At 49.4% G+C, this 24184-nt stretch overlaps 1 protein-coding gene across 1 annotated transcript in view; it reads left to right on the forward strand.

The window, feature by feature from the left end:
- Positions 1-1371: 1371 nt before the first annotated feature.
- The window catches only part of LOC147700601 (transient receptor potential cation channel subfamily V member 6-like), a 148773-nt gene continuing 125960 nt past the window's right edge, over positions 1372-24184 (forward strand). The window contains exon 1 of the mRNA XM_086929142.1: positions 1372-1572. Coding sequence (XP_086785268.1) covers positions 1372-1572 — 201 coding nt within the window. The remainder of the gene's footprint in view (positions 1573-24184) is intronic.

Here is a 24184-nt window from a genome sequence, read left to right on the forward strand (position 1 = left end):
CTTGGTGCATTTTCTATCAGACCATTCCCCTGTACATGGCCTGTTGAAGTGGGGGTCTCCCATACTGGGGCTGAGGTGCTATACAATTATATGTGGCCCGCACACAAAAAACAAGAGAGTCCGTTCACTCAATGATGAATTACATCAATCTGTAATTTTTCAATCTTTATTTCCTTATTTAAATTCTGCAGTAGCCAACGTGTTTCGTCCTTTTGAAGGACTTCTTCAGGGCTGTAAACTCATATATTGGAACGCATATTGAGACGCGATTATTCCGTGGCATCCAGATTGAGTAACGTAGCTGCCCGCAAAGAGTATAAGCAGGCCATCCTCTCAGCAAAATCTGAGCATTTTACCAACAGAATTCTCTCTGCTAATAACAAATCTAGAGAGGTATTTAAGATCTTGAACGAGCTTACCTCAGACGATAGGACCCTCCTAGCTCAAACCCCTACCATAGAGACCTGTGATGCCCTCAATCTTTTTTTCATCGAAAAAATTATCAAAATAAAAGATTCTATTATCTCCCCTTCACAGCCACCACCACCTGACACCTTTTGTAATAACCCATTGTCCTTTATGCAGTTTCCCGCCTTGGATCACATCACCTTAGCAGAACTGGCTACCCAGACAAAATCAGGCTCCCCGAATGACCATTGCCCTCCCTCGGTGCTGCGAGACATCTGTCTAAAATTGCCTGAGTGTATACTACCCCTGCTGAACAGATCTCTCTCTAGTGGCACGCTTCCCAGCTCCTTCAAGGAGGCCATTCTTGTGCCCCTTTTGAAGAAGCCTGGCGTGGACTCTACAGAACTCACCAACTATCGCCCAACATCTCTGTTGCCATACCTGTCTAAACTCATCGAAACTCATGTTACCAGATGTCTCTCTAATTTTATCGAGAGTTCACACTTCCTCGAACCCAATCAGGCGGGCTTTAGACCGGCCCACTCCACGGAAGCTGTAATTCTGGCTGTTCTGGATACCCTGAGGAGGAATGCTGATGCGGGAAGCCCTCAGGCCCTGGTACTCCTGGATCTATCTGCCGCGTTCGACACGGTGGATCACAACATCCTTCTCCACCGTGTCGAACAGGCTGGCATCCAGGGCCCCGCTCTTGGGTGGGTAGAGTCATTTCTTACTGGCAGAACCCAAGCCGTTCGTTTGGGATCATTCACTGCGTCCAAAACCCCCATTACCTGTGGTGTCCCCCAAGGTTCCTCCCTTTCCCCCTTATTATTTAATCTGTACCTCCGCCCCCTCATCCACTCACTTCAAAGATGGGACGTTACAGTTTTCAACTATGCGGACGATCTGCAGATTGTCCTCCCGCTTCATTCTTCACATGCTGTCAATAACTTTCACTCTAGTATGACCCACATTCAGCAGTGGATGAATCATGACCAACTAAAACTTAATCCTGGGAAGACTGAGCTCCTTCTCCCTGGCTCCAGTGTTGCTTACTGGGGTCAGCAGTTCTGGCCCAGTGAGCTTGGCCCCCCTCCTGCTCCTGCCAAGACGGTGAAGAGCCTTGGAGTTACAATCGATGCCGAGCTCTCGCTTAAAGCCCAAGTAGGTGCCACGATCTCTTCGTGTATGTTCCAGCTCCGAAAGATCCGGAAGATCAGGCACCTACTACTACATGCGGCACTGGCCCAGGTTGTCATGTCCCTGGTTCTTTCCCGCCTGGACTTTTCTAACTCCCTCTATCACGGACTCCCATGTTCTCTTGTGGGCCGTCTCCAGGTCGTGCAGAACCAGGCAGCCCGCCTTATTTACAAAGTCCCAAAATGGCAGTCTGCGAAGCCTTTGCTTCATAAGCTCCATTGGTTGCCAGTAGAACAGAGGACGGCCTTCAAGCTGGGCTGTCTTACGTTCAAATCTCTCCACTGCACCAGTCCAGCTTTTCTTAATTCACTGATCACTCCGTATCAACCTGCGCGTAACCTCCGGTCAGCTCATCATCACATACTTGTCACTCCCAAATTCAAAACCAGCAAGGTCGGGGGCCGTCGCGTTGCCCACCTCGCACCTAAATTCTGGAATTCTCTTCCAATGGCCATTAAATCCATTAGTTCCCTACTCCAATTCAGGAAGCTCTTAAAAACGTTTCTGTTCTCCAAAACCGGTTAGTTTCTGCCTTGGGACTCTGTTTTTGTTCTGTCAATTAGCGCCAAGAAACCTCTGGTGTCAGTGCGCTTAAAAAGTGTCATTTAACATAACATAACATAACATAACATTGGGTCCGTCACTTTCCTTTCAACCAAGTTCAATTCACCCCAAAGTGTTGCACAGTTTTCAATGCCCACAGCGGGTCCTCGGCCCATAAAGTATTCAGCCAGCTATGTATACTACGAGCTCCTTCGCAATTGATATATGTTCACTGTCGATCTCTTCCTGTATCGGTAAACAGGTGCCCGTACCAAGTCCTCTAGGCGAGTTTTGTTGGTTTTTTTACCCCAGAGACATTACATTGCATGACCCCAAATAGATCAACCTCCTTCCCCAGGATCCATGAAGAAAGGGACAGCTAGTTGCATTTGGTTTGGGAATGCCGCTAGGTCAATAACTTCTGGTCGGAAGTAGTGGACGGATTAGAGGCAGCAATAATAGACGAGTGCAATTGACACCCATTCACTGCTGGGATAATCCGAAAACCCATAAAGCAAAGTAAAATGGTTTATAGGCTCCAGCAACTACAATTGATGCTAGCCAGGCATAGATTCAGAAAAGGGGGTGGTGAAGGACAGAGTTTCTGAATTAAGCAGAACACTCCTACCCAGTCAACAGATCAGGGCTTGATCCATCACCGTTTTTTAGCTCACTGCACCATCCCAGCTCAGAACCTGGCTACATGCAAATTAGTCTGTCCCTGGCCCAGTGCATCATGGGAACAGGGCAGACCAAACTACCAAGCCAATTCTTTTACTGGAAAGGAAACAAGCTTCCGGGGACCGGTTTCTGGCATTATAGCCGTCTTCGGCCCGGCTTGCTTGAATCCTGACGGTGCAGTGAGCAAGGGACTCACATCTGAGCATACCCTTCCACGCTTATGGTGGACAAAACAATTCAGAAAAGGGGGTGGTGATGGACAGAGTATCTGAATTAAGCAGAACACTCCTACCCAGTCAACAGGTCAGGGCTTGATCCATCACCGTTTTTTAGCTCACTGCATCATCCCAGCTCAGAACCTGGCTACATGCAAATTAGTCTGTCCCTTGCCGAGTGCATCATGGGAACAGGGCAGACCAAACTACCAAGCCAATTCTTTTACTGGAAAGGAAACAAGCTTCCGGGGACCTGTTTCTGGCATTACAGCCGTCTTCGGCCCGGCTTGCTTGAATCCTGATGGTGCAGAGGACAATTGATTACTTTGCAACTCTGCAAAAGGGTTTAAAACATTAGGTTTGTGATTGTCAGCCTTTATTCTTGGAAGCCATCACAGGTTATTCAGTGAAGTGGTGAAAGTACAGAGACTGCATTTCATGTGCAGCAGGTGTTAAAACTCTGGCGCTAGCGGGAAAACATTCCCACTCTTCTGAAACAATGAGGCTTGCTGAAAGCTCCACTGCCTGCCAGAATGAGAGCCGCCCCGGGGTGTGGGCCCAATGTTACAGCATCAAATGTAACCCCAACCACCCGTGGGTACAGTGCGCAGCCGAATAACCTGAATGGGTCTGAACTGGAAGAATGACCAGAAAGCCTCACTGCTGGGCCTTTGTTCCCATGCAGAAGCCAGTCTGTACTGAATAATCTGGTTCCCCAGGAAGTGGCTGGTGTCAAGGCTGTGTATTGTTGTGGTGCATGCAGGTTGCCATCTAAACTGAAGATCAACCTGCTCTGCTCTGAGTTCAAATTCTCCACCACAGTTTATCCAAACAAAAGGAATCACAGATTCTGGGCGAGCTGTGAAGATCTTGCTACTGTCTATATTGTGTTCCGTGGGTGCTGTGTTTGCAGTTTTTTTCGATTGTTTTCTAGCACCTGCTATCGCGTTCCTTTTATCCAGCAATTTCCAGGCACTAAATACACATCAAGATAAGTTTACCCCTGTGATTAATGTTCTTCCTTGAGAGAGAGAGCAGAGTTTTATCTATTTTAGGTTTTGACACACTTTAAAGTAGCACAGAGGATTAATATGCCTGTTCCAAAGAATGTGTTCCATGCAGATTACAAAGTGCATATAATATAAATAGGTCAGTGGGTTAATGCTTTTAAAACAGACATCCTTTTATTATTTGCAATTTATAAGTTAAAATCCAAATATAGCACAGTGAGCTAATAACGTCCATCAAAGAGCTGCATGCACACAGCAAAGTATAGATTAGAGCATAGATTAATATTGCAAAGAGGGATAATTTAGGTAGAAATCGATTCTTATTATTAAAGAGAAACCCTGGCTATGGTGTTCCTCTTTAAATTCGCCTAGAGAGCCATGTTCTCCAGAAACATCTACTAATGGGGGCCATCTTTTCCAGAGACATCTAACAGGGCCCGTCATCTCCAGAGACACCTAATAGGGCCATCTCCTCCAAAGACATCTGCTAAAAGTGCCATCTTCTAAAAAAACATGTCCTACAGGCACCCTCTTTTGCAGAGACATCTCCTAGCAGGGACATGTTCTCCAGAAACATCTGCTAACAGGGGCCATCTTCTCCAGAGATATTTCCTACCAAGGTCATCTTGTCCAGAGACATCACCTACCAGGGGACTATCTTACCCAGAGGCCTATCCTAGCAGTTTAATCTTCTCCAGAGAAATATCCTATCAGTGACCATCTGCTCCAGAGAAGTACTCCACTAGGGATTATCTGCTCCAGAGATATCTTCTGCCTGATGGCCTACTGGGTCATCTCCTGTAGAGACATCTCCTACTGGTGAACTTCTCTCCAGAGATATTTCCTACCAGGCCATCTTCTCTAGAGACACCTCCTATTGGTTCCCTCTTCTCCAGAAATATCTCCTACAGGGGTCCACTTCCTCCTCCTCCCTTCCACTGGGTGTCAATGTGGTCAGAGCTCTGGCTTCGGGTTTGTTCGATGCAAGCGGTGCACACTTGTCTCTCACTTTAGGCCTACACGCCAATCTGCATCTGCATTTTTGGTGCGTGCACTTCACTTGTGTCCTGTGCCGGGACACTCACGAGTATCTGCGTGTGTTTCAAATTAAAATAACATACCAAAACATAAATTCATGCTAAATGTATTTTCCTTCACTGATATCTGTATAATCTTTGAGGTGTCGAGCACTTTAAATACAAGTAGAGATGAACACTTAAAACTAATTGATAAATATATTCCTTATGCGGCTTGCACTTTTAAAAGCACTTTACCAACAATTTGCCCACATTTTGAACCAACCCATCCACACCACAAACAAACTTAACTTTGACTTTTCACCTTTATAAGCAGGACATCGATGCATCACTGGGTGGTAGGTCAGAACAAGCAAGGATCTTTTGGTATATCCTGGACTCCTACAGGCCCAGGTGGCTCAGTGTCTCCACGACAGCCCTCTTGCATCCCCTCAATCTAACACATAATCCTCCCTTGTGAGATCTCAACTCGTATCGGAGCGGGGACAAGATTTTTCACCGGTAGAGGGACTGCCCAGGATTAATAAGGACGCCGCAGCATTATTGATCCTGATACCTGCACACACATTGCAGGAGATTCAGAAGTCCAGTGGCCCAACTGACTAACCATGTCAAATTTTTGCAACTCGCTGATATACTGATCCTCCCTATAAGAAATACCAGGATCCTGCTGGGAATTCCTTCTGTGATATTAGGAATTGATTTGGGAACATACAGCAGCAGTTTGGCGATTCCGGCTCTGTATATACTAGCTCTTTTGATGATCTTAATAGTCCAGTCACAAACATTGCACCTGAAACAAGTGTTCATGCCTTGAGAAAGTCTTACAAAAAGACGAAACACGTGTCAGCAAACCATGTGCTGGGAGTTTTTTACGTTTTCTATATGCAAATGAAGGATTTCTGAAAAACAAGAATATTGACCTATCTGGATCTTTGTTCTCTGATTAGTGTTATTGATTTGTATCAATTGTCCATTAGGGGGTTACTTATAGCCCAAGAAGTGCTGATTATAATGAAGACTGAATAGGGACTTAATGGTGTGCTGCAAAAAGCCTTACTCTGCAATAGGGAAGTGTACCAAGAGTGTTGTGGTGGGTTTTCACACGCAACACCAATGGAGTTTGATGCTTCTCCAGATTTACAAGACTATGTAAACCTCATGAAGTGCCAACACCTTACGACTCCCGAGGTGAGGCATAATGGGGAGAAAAACTTTATTTCGCCACTTTTTTCCTGTTTCTCTGTGCGCTGAAGAAGGAAAAGACCTCTGAGGATTGTTTTTGTGCAATAAGGTGCAATAAATAACAGAGTATGGCACTCTTACAGAGTGTGCCATGATCTAGATGATAATTTATTTGTCTGTCAAGACTTTGAAGTCTGGAGTTGGTAACGGAATAGTTGAGTGACAAAGCATAGCGATCATTTATTTTTTCGTCTCCCAAGAACACTGTACTTTTAAGGGAGAAAACATTGTTTCTCATTTGTTATATCCATTTTTTGCAGTTCCGTCCAGGACCCACTGTATCAAAATACGGCTAGTGGTAAACTTTCTTGCTTGGTTATTTAGTGGTTTATTTTGTTGACACAATAACGGAAGGCTTCCCCTCATCGCCCCAATGCCAATGGGTTTAAAAAACGATCATATCTGGCATGCAGGTTGTAACACTTTGACCCACTGGAAAGGTGATGTCAGATCACCGCCAACCAGCTCACCACCTTCCTTAGCCAGAACCCTCCCACCAACACAACGGACCCCAACGAAGCAGCCCGCAACCTCACACAGTGGCTCACCAACTGCGCCGATGACCTTGCACCACTGAAGAACCCTCCCAGCAGACCCAGCAGCAAGAAAGCCTTGTGGTTCACCAACGACCTCAAAAACTCCAAGAAAACCTGCCGCACCCTCGAGAAAGCCTGGCGCCACGAACCAGACAACAGAAAACATGACAGCCCTCAAGAACGCCACCCGCAAACACCACCCGCTGATCCGCACCACCAAAAGGACAACATTCAAAGAACGACTGGACAACAACACCCACAACAGCAAGGAACTCTTCAGCATCGTTAAAGAGCTCTCCAACCCCAGCGCCTGCAACAACGACATCACACCCTCGCAAGACCTCTGCGACTCACTCGCCTCGTTCTTTCACCGCAAGATCGCCGACATACACAACGGCTTTGGCGCACAGACCACGTACCCAACCACTGAACCAGCGCCCCCACCACCACCCTCTGCACCTGGACCTCGGTCAGCACCGAAGACACCACCCGCAGGATGAACACCATCCACTCCGGCACCCCTATCAACCCATGCCAGCACCATATCTTTAACAAAGCTGACTCCATCATCACACCCCAACTCTGAGACATCATTAACTGCTCCTTCGCATCCGCCACCTTCCCGGAGAGCTGGAAACATGCAGAGCTCAGCGCCCTCCTAAAGAAACCCACCACGGACCCCACGGACCTCAAGAACTTCCGCCCCATCTCGCTCCTCCCTTTTCCTGCCAAAGTAATCGAGAAGACCTTCAACAAACAACTTTACGCCTTCCTTGAGACAAACGGATCCCTCGACCCCTCTCAGTCAGGCTTCCGAGCAAACCACAGCACCGAGACCGCCCTCATCGCAGCTACTGACGACATCAGGTCCCTGCTCGACAACAGGGAAACAGCGGCCCTCATCCTCCTGGATCTCTCAGCAACCTTCGACACCGTATACCACCGCACCCTGATACATCGCCTCAACAACACTGGAATCCAAGGAACGGCCTTGGAGTGGATCATCTCGTTTCTCGCCGGAAGAACCCAGAGAGTCCGCCTCCCCCCATTCCGATCCGCAACCACTGAAGTCATCTGCGGCGTCCCGCAAGGATCCTCGCTCAGCTCCACCTTCTTCAACGTCTACATGAGCCCCCTCGCAGCCATCGCACACCAACACAACATAAACTTCATCTCCTACGCTGACGACACCCAGCTGATCCTCTCCCTCACCAACGACCGCGCCAACGCCAGAGCCAGCCTTCAGGAAGAAATGAAAGACGTTGTGGAATGGATGAAGCTCAGCCGCCTGAAACTGAACTCAGACAAGACGGAAGTCCTCATACTGGGACCATCCTCCGCTGCCTGGGACAACTCCTGGTGGCCCCCTGCTCTGGGCACCGCCCCCAAGCCAACAGACCATGCTCGCAACCTGGGCTTCATCCTGGACTCCTCCCTCACGATGACCAAGCAAGTCAACGCCATCTCGTCAACCTGTTTCAACACCCTACGCATGCTCTGAAAGATCTTCCGGTGGATCCCCACCAAAACCAGGAAGACGGTCACCCAGGCCCTCTTCACCAGCCGACTGGATTTACGGGAACACCCTCTATGCTGGAACCACAGCCAAACCTTAGAAAAGACTCCAATGCATACAGAACGCTTTGGCACGACTCATCCTGGGCATCCCCCGGAAAACATCTAAACCGCCTGTTTTATATGCCCAAATAGACATTGAACCTGAAGCACATCAGCGCACCAGCGCACAGGTTAGGAGATCAACCCCAGAGTAGTATCCCCCCCCCGTGGCATTTCACTAGAAGGAAGGCGAGGAGCGATCAGAGGTGAGAATGTGTGCTTTGACTGTGTGAGCCTATATCTGAAACCACCACTAAAATGTAACGGAGGCAGTAGAAAGCCCTTCTTTGTTTTATCTAATGTGAAATCATGTAAATATGGTATGGAAGAGATGAAGTGCACCAGCAAAGGGTAGACTGGCCAGATAAAGAGAAAATGTCTAAAATGTTGAAATGTCATCTTGAAGTTTACATAATTGTGAAAACCATGAGGGGTAAAATAAATTGCATGTAGTGTATAAGGATAAGAAAAGTCTCTTAAGCATGTTATCCCCACTGATATCTATCTTCTGTATATCCAGATGGATATCCTATATTTTGAAAACGGTGACCCCAAGAACTGTCCTGTCCTGAAGAAGGTGTTATGATATCTATGTTTTTGACACCGAAACGCGTTGACGCACTGGTTTGAAATAGAATCCAAGTAGAGCCCAGGGAACAACAGATATCCATAAATTATTGGTACTGTAGCCCCTACAAACGAATATAGAAAGGCTTTTTTGGATCAAGTAAATACGTAGCAAGAACATTTTGAGCTACTTGTAGAAAGGGGCTTTGTTTGATTAACTGATGTATTGTGATTTTGTGATGATTAGGTTCTCTCTAAGTTTTAAATTATGATTTATTGATGTACTGTGATTTTGTAATGAATAAGTTTCCCAAGTTTTTTTAAAATTTAATCTGTATCCAACCAATGAGATTTTGTGAATATTTGTCCATAAGGTGATGTACTGTAATTGTGACAATGTTTTAATCATGTATGTTTTTAAGAAGCTTTTCTGAATTTTAATTTGTATGTGGAAGATAAAGTTTTCATCCATGTTTCATGACCAAATAAAGAAGAGTGTAAACGTTACATTTTTGTATAGGAATTTAACATTTCTACTTATAACCAGGTTTGTTTTGGATGTGTGTGGTATACAACACATAAGAGAGTGAATAAAAAAAAGTAGTATTTCCAGGGATTCCCCTTTGACTTTGTCATCCCCCGTCACAACCACATCTCTGCCCATCTGAAAGACATCCACTGGCTCCCCGTCAGCAAGAGGATCACGTTCAGACTCCTCACCCACGCACACTAGGCTCTCCACCACATGGGCCCCAAATACCTCAACAGCCGCCTCACTTTCTACACAACCACCCGCCAGCTCCGATCCGCCAGCCTCGCCCTCGCCACAGTCCCACGAATCCACAGAGCCACCACCGGAGGAAGATCCTTCTCCTACCTGGCGGCCAAGACATGGAACTCCCTCCCCACCCACCTACGGCTGACCCAGGACCATCTGTCCTTCAGGAAACAACTCAAGTCCTGGCTGTTCGAGCAGTTGCGACTCCCCTTCCTCCAACGCCTTGAGACCCTAACGGGTGAGTAGCGTGCTATACAAATTTGTTTGATTGATTGATTGATTGAGTGCAATGGCTGTACATTCCTCTGAGCCAGCCATGCGTGGCTTCTCATGATGAGTGAGGAAGGCCTGGCCATGGGAGCCATGAAATGCCTCAGCACCTTCAGATACTTAAATATAGGGGCGGCTACCCGTGGGGCTCATAGCTGGCCTAGGGGGCATTTTATTCATTCCTTTTCGGACTGTCATACCCCCTCACTCCTATTACTGGCCCAGTGGCAAGAAGGTCACAGGACTAATAAGAGGAGGGTGCCATTCTCCAAATTTCTAGGGCACTTTTGTAAAAAGTGTGGCCTTTTTACAAAACTGCACATTTCTCAATTTTTTTGCAAATTGCGAAATCCTGGAGACTCTGTCTAAGGAGACATTGCCTACCAGAACCCACTTCTCCAGAGACATCTGCTAACATGGCCATCTTCTAAAGAGACATGTTCTACCAGCATCCTCTTTTGCAGAGACATCTCCTAGCGGGCCATGTTCTCCTGAAACATCTGCTAACGGGGGCCATCTTCTCAAGAAATATTTCCTACCAAGGTCATTTTGTCCAGATACATGTTCCACCAGGGGGCTATCTTATCCAGAGGTACATCATATCAGTCATTCAAAGCTTATGAGAGGAAATATATATACAAGGTAAATCATATAGTAAGCGCAAAAAGCAAAAAAAGAAGTCCACGTTGCTGTATGTAGCCTTAAGGTGTCTTTATTATAGATGTGCTTGGAGTTTTTTTACACAAATGCATATTGCCTCTAACACGGATCATCATAACGAAGACGGAGACTTGAGGCCTCTCACTAATTGGACTATTAGTGCTTCATTCAAAAGAGGTTAACACCTCTTTCACCCTATGTCCCGACGCGGATTTGAATAAGATGCGGACCTAACTAAACTCCCCTGGCGAGATTACCACATTTTGAAATCACCCTGAAGAAGCCCATGTCTGGGCGAAACGCGTTGGCTGTGGCTATCTACTTATGAAAACCAAGCACATCTATAATAAAGACACTTTAAGGCTACATACAGCAACGTAGACTTCTTTTTTTCACTTTTTGTGCAAACTATATGATTTACCTTGTATATATATTGTATGTATACTTTAAATACACGTAGAGATTAACAGATAACACTAAATGATAAATATATTCCTTATGCGGCTTGCACTTTTAAAAGCACTTTACCAACAATTTGCCCACATATGGAACAAACCCATCCACACCCAAACAAACTTAACTTTGACTTTCCACCTTTAGAAGCAGGACGTCGATGCGTCGCTGGGCGGTAGGTCAGAACAAACAAGGATCTTTTGGGTATATCCCGGACTCCTGCAGGCCCAGGAGGCTCAGTGTCCCCACGGCAGCCCTCCTGCACCCCCTCAATTTAACTTGGGGCCCCCACCGCCAAAGCGCCTAGTGTGAGGGTAATTCTTTGAAGGCGAGCAGCTGTACGAGTATATATCATGCGGCCTCCATCCTCAGAGCAATTCACACGAACACCCCCCCCCCCCTCCACCCCCCGATGTCCAAGCCGAGGGAAGTACACAATGCAGCAGCCAGTGACTGTGAAACGACGGTGCGAGCGAGAGAATAAAAGAGAGCGACGCTTCACGGCGCAGTTCGTGCGAAACTCCTGTCATTTGTCAGATTCCATTCCAGGCCATCACCCCCGGCACCCGCTCAAGCGCACCGAGGCGCGCAGCAGGCGGCGCACGAGTGGCCCCTGGACGGCCCGGACACTCGCAACAGATGCAGCACCGAAGGGATGCAAGCTGGGGTTGAAGGGATGCAAGGGAGCACACTGGGCGGGGGGAGGAATTAAACTGTGTGCATACAACTCCTATCTGAGAACGAATCCTAGAGCCGGCCAACGTGTCACTTATTCCGTGCACGGTGCGGAGTCAACGCGCACCCTCCTTATGTACTTTACATTGAATGCACAGATGCGGGGGGAGAGGTCGTCCACAACACGGCTGTCCCGCCCACGTCCTATCGACGCCAGGTGTTTACTTTAATATCTCTGCCCGGGATGACACAGAGACCGTACATGTACCATCATGAATGTTTTTGCGAATTAAAAAGAACTCTTCACTGTCTTAACCCATTGGAAAACAGGGACGTGCGTGAGATGTGCGTGAGACATGCACACTACAGAAGAAAGGGAGCGCGTGCGCAGCCCCCCGCCCTGCGCGTCCTCAGCAGAGTTGTTCAGTTCCATATGCGGGGACAATGGAGCAGCTGCCGCCGCGCTGACCTACTTAGGGACCCTCTGGATCTGCATCTATCCCTGGCTTGTACTGTACACAGTCTCCAAAGCTGACCTGCACAGGGGAGCCCTGCTGCCTCCCGCCGCCTCGCCACACCCCACACTACTCCTGGCACTCACCTTCAGTCCTTAGAGGCGGCGGAGCCCCTCAGCTGGGCAGTGATGGAGCCATTGTGGCGCGTGCTTCAGCGAGTCTGATGCGAGAGCCTCATGCCTGCGTCCTGCTGCTCCAGACTGAGAGCGATGGATGGCAGAGCATGCCTCTCCGCACAGTGGGCAGCGGGCACTCTCGGCTCTGTGCTCTGTCTAATCCCCCTGAGCCAAAACGCAATCTCTGGCTGAGGCGCGCATATGCACACGCGCACACACACACATACGCACACAAACCTACACCCACAAACACACATGCCCAAACACATACACACACATGCCCACACCTACATACACAAGCGTGCACACACACTCACATCAACACCCACATACACGCATGCACACACCCATGAATGCACACAAACACACAAGCACTCACGCACATATACAAACACACATGCACACACCCATATACACACATGAGCGCACACACACACACACACTTTCAAACCAATTGCATTGTAAATGCTTGTTATAAATATAAGTAACCCCTAAGGGAGACCCTGTCTAACCCACAGGACAGGGTGCAATGTATTTAAAAGGGAGGACATTAACTTTTACGTTTTACATGTCTTGGCAGTGAAAAACTCCCAATCTTGTTTTTCACTACTGCAAGGTCTATCTCTCCCACAGGATAACATTGGGATTACCTTATTACATCTTTTAAGTGTAATTCTCAATTGTGAAGAGATAGACTTTTCAAGTTTGGTGTAAATGGACTCACAATTTACAATCACAATTTATGGTGAAGTTGGATTTTAAATTACATATTAGCAATGGCCATGTTTAGAAAGTTGCCATTTACCTACATTACTCAAAAAGTTGTAGAGAGTGGTCCTACTTACCAAAGGGGCAGGGCACCAATTGACACTATGTCAAGACAAGAATTCCCTTTGGAAAAAGCCATTTGATGCCTGCTGCCTGTTTCTGTTCAGTCTGGATTTGGTGATGGCTGGGCTTAATGTATTCCCTCTAGACACCCACATACAAAGGGAGCTTAGATGTGACTTGATAGGCCTTTCTGGTAGATGGGAGGGAGGAACTGGGCAAAGCTCACACTCACGCTCAAATAGGCTGTGTCCTGTCCCCACACACGGCTGCATTAACCCCTATAGTGAGTCTGAAGCAGGACAGGAAGAGGGGAACTCTGTGCACTTCAAAGCTTTCTTTGTAATCTTCCCCACTTCAAGGGCACCATTAGATATAAGTACTGTATCTCCAACACTATGACTGCAGTACACTTTCGGACCTGTGACCACTGCCAAGAAGAGCAAATGCTGTGCTGCTGAAAGGAGTGCCACTCTGATAGACTGCTGCTTTTCTGCACTCTTTCCTTGCTGTGCTCTTGCCTTGCCGAGCTGCCCTCCTACCTGCTGTTCTCCTGCCTGGATGAGAAGGACTGGGCTTGCATCACTTGAACCCAGAATGACTCTGAGGGCTTGCTGGCTTGCCACCTGTTCCAAGTCTCGGGGACATCAAAGACTTCAACTAACGGCATCTGCATCTGGACTCTATGAACTGTGAGTCTGCCCTGTCAAGTGGTGTCACCCCAGTCCTGGATCCATATCTGACCTGTTACATCTTCACCCTTCATGAGTTGAAACCACCACATCTTTGTTTTTGCCTGGAACAGACTAGGTGCATCGCCTTCCGCAGGAGCAGGAGCCACACATCACATTTGGAACCAGTGTCTCACACTCAAAACTAATGCATCGCCGCAGTTCCATGAAGAAAACCGATGCATCTTGTCCACTGTGTGGCTAGACACCAACTCATCATCTCGGCTGCACTTCACATCTTTGTAGGTGATGACGTATCCCAGGTCAAGGTACTATGGTTTTGCAGCCCAAGTAGGTCCCTGTAGCCACCAGTGACCCATCGTGGTCAGCCTTAACTTTTTACTTTGCCTCGGTCCAGCAGGACCAGGTAACCCATTTAAACGCTTCATCCTTCTAAGCGCTATTTTACATTTATTCTTTGAAAATTCATATCTCAACTTCTACTTACTGCCTTTTTGTCACTGTGGTCTTGTTTTATTTATAAAATGAATTCTCTATTTTTCTTTCCTGGATGGTACTGCTTTTGTGGTGTTTACAGTGTTTTAATGTTTGAAGTGTCGCACAAATACTTTACACATTGCCTCTTAGGTTAAGCTTGACTGCTCTGTGCCACACCACTAGAGGGTGTGCTCAGGATAATTTAGGGTGTTTTGTGACTTACCCTGACTTGGATTGTGGATCCTGCTTCGACAGGGGGCATACTTGTGCCAACCAGAAACCCAATTTTTAACAATATGCATATGCATACACACTTAAGTGTGTTGTGCTCACATATACATATATACATATGTACATGTGTGCAAACATGTTCACACACATACAAACAAGCACAACTGGCATTCAAAAATATGCGTACACATGCACTCAATGACATGCATAAACACAGAGGCACAGACAGATGCACATCCTCACATATACAAGATACACACTTAAGCACACACATGCAGACACAAAGATACAGACGCACACATATACCTATTTAAACCCTCCAATGCTGATGACGAGCTCAGCTCGTCATCTGCCACGGTGCTCGTGTGCTGATGACGAGCTCAGCTCGTCATGGCCATTAGAACGCTCACACGTGGGGCTAATTCCCCTGCTGTGCTGATCGTTCTTAGGAACGGGCGCAACCGTGACGAGCTCATCTCGTCATCAGCACATGAGCACTGTGGCTGATGACGAGCTGAGCTTGTCATCAGCACCGGGGCCCTGTGTGTGCCACCCTCCTCCCCAGCACAGCGGGGGAATAACCCCTGCAGCAAAGGAATTAAAGGGCACCTACACACAGACACACACAAATCACAAACATACATAAACACAAACATGCAAGTATATGTCTGCATACACAGGCTCATGCCAACACATGGACACAACGAGGTACACATAGACACACAGATGCATGTGCTCACAGTAACAGACATACACATTCACATACAGATATGTAGAACCTATTATTATAGGCTGCAATGGGTCTCTCTTTAGTGTACAGCTTTAGATGCCCAGAACAGGAAGAGTATTATAGTGGCAACATAGCAAAGTGCCAATATTTAGTTATTGTGAATGCAGCATACTGAATTGACAATGATTAATATGCTTCGTTTGGAAAAAGATCTGCATTAAATTTATATTCTGGGCCTGATCCAAATTTCTGCTAAAGGGTAAAAATAACATAACATAACAGGTGTATCAAAAGTTTTAGATCTCCTGCCATTTGAAGCTAGACGATTGCTGGTCCAGTCGCTGATCTTGTCGCGGCTGGATTATGCAAATGCCATCTATATGGGGGCCCCACTCGGCACCATAAAAATTCTGCAATCTGTACAGAATTGTGCAGCTCGGCTGCTTATGAAAATCCCCAAAAGATGCTCAGCGAAGGCCGCACTTCAATCTCTCCATTGGCTACCCATCCAGGGAAGGATTATATTTAAAACCCTGTGCTTGGCGCATAAGTCCATCCATAATGCTGGCCCGTCCATTCTTGATCCCCTGTTTCGTCGCCATCTATCAGTGAGATCTCTGAGATCTAACCAGCGGAACTTGCTGGTAGCCCCCAGGGTGAAGTTGGCTCGGATGGGTGGCCGGCGGCTCTCTGTTCACGCAGCCAAAGAATGGAACAAACTCCCAGATGACATCAGGCACGAGCCTAACCATCTTGCTTTCAGGAAGCGATTAAAGACACTCTTGTTCTAATAGTGTCTTTCTATGTCCTCTGGTCTTACAGCGCTGGGATGCTCGAGAGTAGCCATGCGCTATGCAATTCATTTGTATAGCACATGGCTACTTATACATTCATTTATTCATTCATCTGTAAAGCACACGATAACCCGAAGGTGTCCTGGCGCTGAATAACAGATGTTTATTGTTACCCAACTCAATGGTACTCATTATATCGACGTTAAATGGATGAAAGCAGAGTGGACCCGCCGGGATTGGAACCTGTGACCATGAGGTCGAACACAGGCCCCTGCAGTGACTGCTTTAGTCCACTGAGCCACCAGACCTCATTGCAAGTTAACAAGTCTAGCCATAAAGCTCCCAGTTTTTATGGTGTAGCTTGACAGTGTAACTGTCATCAGACAATAATGTGAGCACCATTAGAGTAGGGCTTTGGCTCCGTTCACATGCCGGGAGCCAGGAGTATCTGTTTTGATTGGAAAGAAGTTGTGTGCTTCCACAAAAAATGACTTGCCGTCTAGGCAACGGTGACCAATGTATTTGTTTATCAAGCTGGCTGAGCTTATTCTTTCAGGAGCACACACGTGATATTTTAATGCTTTTAAAGTGTCTTTGATAACTAGATTAATTGATGGTGTTTGACCTTCTCTGGCAAGAGCATTGATGAAAGATGGATAATCATTAACCTACATGGATTTTTAGGTCTAGCTTGGCAGTCCATCTGTCACCCGATGTTTTACCTATGCCAATACTATTCTACAGTTCTTTGCTTCAACACAAATATTCATTGCCATGCTATGTAATTGCAATGCTTCACATTGTTATACGACATCCCTTTAAAGCCAGACCTACATGCATTACCTGCTTGCGTCTGAAAGGTGCCGGTCCTCCCTATGGAGCAGTACCGGCCCAATTAAAGCACTGCCGACGGCGAGTGTGTGTGGGGGGGGGGGGGGGGTAGAAGAGTATATTATGGTGTGGGGGTTGACTGGCCATGACTGTGCCCCCACGAGTTTAGCTGCCCCCCCATCAAGGGAGTTGCTCTTCAGAGTTCGAGCTCCCTGTAGTTGGAATAACACTGTGGCTGGCTCGGCCTTTCCTCCTTCAGGTGAAATGAGAAGCCCCAGGTGGGGCTGCGTAGCTCAGCGTGCGGGGCGCAGGCTGGGCATGACCGCCCAGGTCTGGCAGGTTTTTGTCTCCTCTTCAAAAAACAACAGGTGATGGACAGAATGCAGAACAATGTCATACATTCACCCCAGTACAGAGATCTGGGCCTAAATCCATAGTTTTTTTGCTCACCCTGCCATTCCAGTTTGAACCCAGCCATATGCAAATCAGTCTTGACCCTGTGCCCCATGGGAACAGTCCAGCCCGAACTGCCAAGCCAGGTCCTCCCTGGACTGGAAACAAGCATCCAAGGACCGGTTTCGGGCTTTCAGCCCTCATCAGCCTGAATAGCTTGATTCCAGTGGCATGGAGAGCACAGGACTCACGTCTGAGCATACTCGTCTCACTCGGGGTGACAAATGCAAAAAACAACAGGTGATGGACAGAATGCAGAACAATGTCATACATTCACCCCAGTACAGAGATCTGGGCCTAAATCCATCGTTTTTTTGCTCACCATGCCAATCCAGTTTGAACCCAGACATATGCAAATCAGTCTTGGCCCTGTTCCCCATGGGAACAGTCCAGCCTGAACTGCCAAGCCAGGTCCTCCCTGGACTGGAAACAAGCATCTAAGGACCGGTTTCGGGCTTTCAGCCCTCATCAGCCTGAATAGCTTGATTCCAGTGGCATGGAGAGCACGGGACTCACGTCTGAGCATACCCGTCTCACTCGGGGTGACAAATGCAAAAAACAACAGGTGATGGACAGAATGCAGAACAATGTCATACATTCACCCCAGTACAGAGATCTGGGACTAAATCCATCCATGATGGGTATGCTCAGACGTGAGTCCCATGCTCTCCACACCACTGTCTGAACTAGGGTGGTGTGGAGTGCAAAAAAACGATGGAATTAGGCCCAGAGCTCAGTACTGTGGTGAATGTATGACATTGTTCTGCATTCTGTCCATCAATTGTTGTTTTTGCATTTGTCACCCCTAGTGGGATGGGTATGCTCAGACGTGAGTCCCATGCTCTCCACACCACTGGAGTCAAGCTATACTGGCTGAAGACGGCTGATAGCCAGAAACCGGTCCTAGGATGCTTGATTCCGGTCCAGGAAAGACATGGCTTGGCAGTTCGGGCTGGACTGTTCCCATGAGGCACAGGGTCAAGGCTGATTTGCATTTGGCCATGTCTGAACTGGGGTGGTGTGGAGTGCAAAAAAACTATTGATATAGGCCCAGATCTCTGTACTGGGGTGAATGTATGACATTGTTCTGCATTCTGTCCATCAATTGTTGTTTTTGCTTTTGTCTCCTCTGCCCTGTGAGTGCTTCCTGGCAGACCTCAGTCCCCAACCGACCATGGGGCCCCTCCTGGAGCGGCCGGGCCAGGGGCTCACCAGGCCAGCCTCCCGGCCATATAAATGGCACTTGGGGCAGGGCACCACCGCCTCCATCTGACCCTCCACAAACCCAGGCTGCCTCGTCCTTCAGCTGAGGTAAGACGAAGAGCCCCCTCTACACCAAGATCCCACCTCTGCTGCCCCAAGAGCCCCCTCCTGCCCCAAGAGCCCACCTCTGCTCCCCAAGAGTCCCCTCCTGCACCAAGAGCCCCCCTTTGATCCCAAAGAGCCACCCCTGACCCATGAGCCCCCTATGCGCCCAAAGAGCCCCCTCCTGCCCCAAGAGCCCCTCTGTTCCCCAAGAGCCCTCTCCTTCACCATGAGCCCCCGTCTGCTCCACAAGAGATCCATCCTGACACATGAGCCCCTCTGCTCCCCAAGAGCCCCCTCCTGACCCATGAGCCCCTCTGCTCCCCAAGACCTCCTCTCTGCTCCCCAAGAGCCCCCTCCGGACCCATGAGCCCCTCTGCTCCCCAAGACCCCCCTCTGCTCCCCAAGAGCCCCCTCCGGACCCATGAGCCACCCTCTGCTCCACAAGAGCCCCCTCCTGACCCATGAGCCTCTCTAATCCCCAAGAGCCCACTCCTGCCCTAAGAGCCCCCCTCTGCTCCCCAAGAGCCCCCTCCTGACCCATGAGCCCCCCTCTGCTCCGCAAGAGCCCCCTCCTGCCCCAAGAGCCCCCCTCTGCTCCCCAAGGGCCCCCCTCGGCTCCCCAAGAGCCCCCTCCTGACCCATGAGCCCCCCTCTGCTCCCCAGGAGCCCCCTCCTGTCCCAAAAGCGCCCCTCTTCTCCCCAATAGCCCCCTCCTGAACCATGAGCCCCTCTGCTCCCCAAGAGCCCCCTCCTGACCCATGAGCCTCCCTCTGCTCCCCAAGAGCCCCCTCCTGACCCATGAGCCTTCCTCTGCTCCCCAAGAGCCCCCTCCTGCCCCAAGAGCCCCCCTCTGCTCCCCAAGAGCACCCCTGACCCATGAGCCTCCCTCTTCTCCCCAATAGCCCCCTCCTAAACCATGAGCCCCTCTGCTCCCCAAGAGCACCCTCCTGACCCATGAGATTCCCTCTGCTCCCCAAGATACCCCTCCTGACCCATGAGCCTTCCCGTGCTCCAGAAAGAGCCCCCTCCTGCCCCAAGAGCCCTCTTCCGCTCCCCAAGAGCCACCCCCTGACCCATGAGCCCCCTCTGCTCCCCAAGAGCCCCCTCCTACCCCAAGAGCCCCCCTTTGCTCCACAAGAGTCCCCCTCTGCTCCCCAAGAACCCCCTCCTGCCCCAAGATGCCCCCCTCTACTCCCCAATAGCCCCTCCTGAACCATAAGCCCCTCTGCTCCCCAAGAGCCCCCTCCTGACCCATGAGCCTCCCTCTGCTCCCCAAGAGCCCCCCTCTGCTCCCCAATAGCCCCCTCCTGAACCATGAGCCCATCTGCTCCCCAAGAGCCCCCTCCTGACCCATGAGCCTCCCTCTGCTCCCCAAGAGCCCCCTCCTGACCCATGAGCCTCCCTCTGCTCCCCAAGAGCCCCCCTCTGCTCCCCAATAGCCCCCTCCTGAACCAGGATGCCCCCCTCTACTCCCCAATAGCCCCCTCCTGAACCATGAGCCCCTCTGATCCCCAAAGAGCCCCCTCTTGACCCATGAGCCTCCCTCTGCTCCCCAAGAGCCACCTCCTGACCCATGAGCCCCCCTCTGCTCCTCAAGAACCCGCTCCTGCCCCAATATGCCCCCTCTACTCCCCAATAGCCCCCCCTGAACCATGAGCCCCTCTGCTCACCAAGAGCCCCCTCCTGACCCATGAGCCCCTCTGCTCCCCAAGAGCCCCCTCCTGACCCATGAGCCTCCCTCTGATCCCCAAGAGCCCCTTCTTGACCCATGAGCCTCCCTCTGCTCCCCAAGAGCCACCTCCTGACCCATGAGCCCCCCTCTGCTCCCCAAGAGCCCCCTCTGCTCCCCAATAGCCCCCTCCTGAACCATGAGCCCCTCTGCTCCCCAAGAGCCCCCTCCTGACCCATGAGCCTCCCTCTGATCCCCAAGAGCCCCTTCTTGACCCATGAGCCTCCCTCTGCTCCCCAAGAGCCACCTCCTGACCCATGAGCCCCCCTCTGCTCCCCAAGAGCCCCCTCCAACCCCAAGAGACCCCCTCTGCTCCACAAGAGTCCCCCTCTGCTCCCCAAGAACCCCCTCCAGAAACATGAGCCCCTCTGCTCCCCAAGAGCCCCCTCTTGCCCAAGAGCCCCCTCTGCTCCCCAAGAGCCCCCTCCTGCCCCAAGAGCCCCCCTCTGCTCCCCAAGAGTGCCCTCCTGTCCCAAGAGCCCCCCTCTGCTCCCCAATAGCCCCCTCCTGAACCATGAGCCCCTCTGCTCCCCAAGAACTCCCTCCTGACCCATGAGTCTCCCTCTGCTCCCCAAGAACCCCCTCCAGAAACATGAGCCCCTCTACTCCCGAAGAGCCCCCTCTTGCCCCAAGAGCCCCCTCTGCTCCCCAAGAGCCCCCTCCTGCCCCAAGAGCCCCCCTCTGCTCCTCAAGAGCCCCCTCCTGCCCCAAGAGCCCCCCTCTGCTCCCCAAGAGCGCCCTCCTGCCCCAAGAGCCCCCCTCTGCTCCCCAATAGCCCCCTCCTGAACCATGAGCCCCTCTGCTCCCCAAGAGCCCCCTCCTGACCCATGAGTCTCCCTCTGCTTCCCAAGAGCCCCCCTGGCCCATGAGCCTTCCTCTGCTCCCCAAGAGCCCCCCTCTGCTCGCCAATAGCCCCCTCTGCTCCCCAAGAGCCCCCTCCTGACCCATGAGCCTCCCTCTGCTCCCTAAGAGCCCCCCTCTGCCCACCAATAGCCCCCTCTGTTCCCCAAGAGCCCCCTCCTGACCCATGAGCCTCCCTCTGCTCCCCAAGAGCCCCCTCCTGACCCACATTGGCATCCACAGGGGGGACAAGGAGGGGCACTCGCCCGCCCCGCCCGGATCGCCGGTCCGTCCAGTGCATTGGTACTGGGGGTGACGCTGGCACTCCTGCAGGGGGCATGAATTCGGAGCTGTTATAAGAATGCCTTGTGCTCGGTGCTCTGATTCTAAAGGCAGCGCCTCCATAGCAGACAGGATGGGCCCGATTCACAGAACTAACTTAAGACAAAATCCTAAACTTACTACTTTTGGTATTCACAGAAGTTAGGATTTTTTCTTAAGACAGACTTAAGTTAGTATTTTGTCTTAAGTCTGTCTTAAGTGTGTCTTAAGACAAAATCCTAACTTCTGTGAATACCAAAAGTAGTAAGTTTAGGATTTTGTCTTAAGTTTGTTCTGTGAATCGGGCCCGATTATGTATCATGTATGAATAATGTATCATGTTGTAGACGTTCGGATGCTACTGAACGGAACACTTTGCAGCAAAAATTTGTCGTGAGTTGAATGAAATGCGTGAAACTAGGACATGTTTGGAAGGTACCACTATGCGATGACAGCCAGACTGCACCCCAGGGGCTGAGGGGCGTAGTGTGATAACCCTTCGCTTGTTCAGAGATAGATGCTCAAGTCTGACTGCGACAGCCATGAAAGACAACTCAGGAGGCTCAGTGCGTGCTGTGGGGCCACGTGTATCTTGTAGACCACAGATTTTATAAATGCTTGATAAAGTGACTGCCACTAAGGCACTCCTTATGAACTGGACTGACGTTTCTGCAGATATACCGGGTGCCGGAATCTATCACCATCTGCTATCTCCACATGAAAGTCCGGCTATTACAAATGTTATTTTGCCGAAATAGGGTATGAATGCTCGGACCCTGTCACCCTGAGTTACCAGATGCATAACTGAGAAGTTTTAAAACACTGACACTTTGCAAAGTGTCAGCGGGAGACGGAGTACCTACGCAGTCTTGGGGGCTGAGGCAGGGGATGGGGCCGAGGTGCATGTGCCTGTCTGGGGAGAGCTTTGCTCCCCCCAAAAAGCTGTAGGGGTTGGGGGACCTGACTGGTGTTATCGAGCCTGGAACTATGGTGCCTGGAGGTTTCAAATTCGATTATTCCCCCTTAATTATCACTCCAACTCAAGTATCTCAACTAGTAATGAGAATCTTAATTTGGTAATAAAAGGTTTCGTTGAATCACAAACAGTGGTACATTCCTGCTGTTGAGCACAATATCACACTGCCATCCCGTGAATGATTGGCTGCCGACTGACCCGGCCACCCCTGGCTCCATGACCCAAGCGCGACTCGGCGCTACCGGTAGTATCCGGATTGCGGTACAAACGGAAACTAAGTACTTCGCGTGCTCCGCCCTTGGGCCCGAGAACAACAGTTAATTACTTTCTCCCGCTACTCCATGTCCTCGATACAATCATTCCAAGTCCCTGGCCCTGCTGAATCAAATTCATCTCAAGCTCGTCTGTGAGCTTCTCACCATTACGCTCTTTGGCTAAAGAGGCTTATATTCAAAGGCAATTATTGTTTTGTCCTGATGATGGACCCCATCATTTAGTAGGGGGTCCGTAACGCCGTCGACTTTTTGAGTACCATATACTTGTGTAATGAATCTTTATACAATGCTATGTAATGGTACCTACAAAAATTTCTCTGTATAACTGGATTTCTACAGAGATTGTTGCTCTTGCCTTGCAAGCCCTTTTATGTGTTGTCTGTGTCTATGTATCGCCGTGGTTGGGTACAGGCTTGTGCCCCACGCACGTGAATTGTGAAGGTGAAGGTGTTATTTTGTGTTACAAATTCCTATTCAGTAAAAACTTTGAAGACCCCTGTCCGGCTGGGCATGTCTTCGGCAATATAGAACTGACTGAGTCTATATCTATTTTTCAACTATCCTTTGTCTCCTTGCTTGGGACCATTGTTGTGTTTGTATAATAAGCTCCCCGAGGTCCCTCGCTGATACTATTGGGGCCCCTTGTTGTTTGAAATAGTCCCGTGAATGATGTCACAACAGAGCGTCAAACCTTCACAGACGTCATCCAACCAATGAACATTCTGGCATTCCTGCTGTTGCGGATTATTAGAGGTGCTACTGTGGGTAAACAGGGGTGTTTTTTTCTTCTACTCAGGATGTCTCCTTTAATATTACACAAACATGAAGAACTCTTAGTATAAGAAATAACTTACAATCGTATTCATAAGGCTGTTAAAAAATCTGTCTCAACTGAGCCACCCCTTAGACAAATGCTGTAAAATATACATTTAAAGAAGGTTCGAAGGTTCCTGGGTGCTCAGTGAATTATGAATAGGAGTTGCCAGATTGGGCTGTTTCCCGCAGAAATGGGCAGAATTTTTTCCCATTTGTGCAGGAAAAAACTACCCTGGCAGGATGCGGAAGGTTGGGTGACATTTGGTCATATGTGTGCAAAAATAGTGGATCCTGCGGAGCCCACAGAGAATCTGATATAATCAGGGCCGTCAATCATTCATAACGCGAATGCGCTAC

This window comes from Lissotriton vulgaris, chromosome 7 (assembly GCF_964263255.1).
Source record: "Lissotriton vulgaris chromosome 7, aLisVul1.2, whole genome shotgun sequence".
In the NCBI taxonomy this organism is placed as follows: Eukaryota; Metazoa; Chordata; class Amphibia; order Caudata; family Salamandridae; genus Lissotriton; species Lissotriton vulgaris.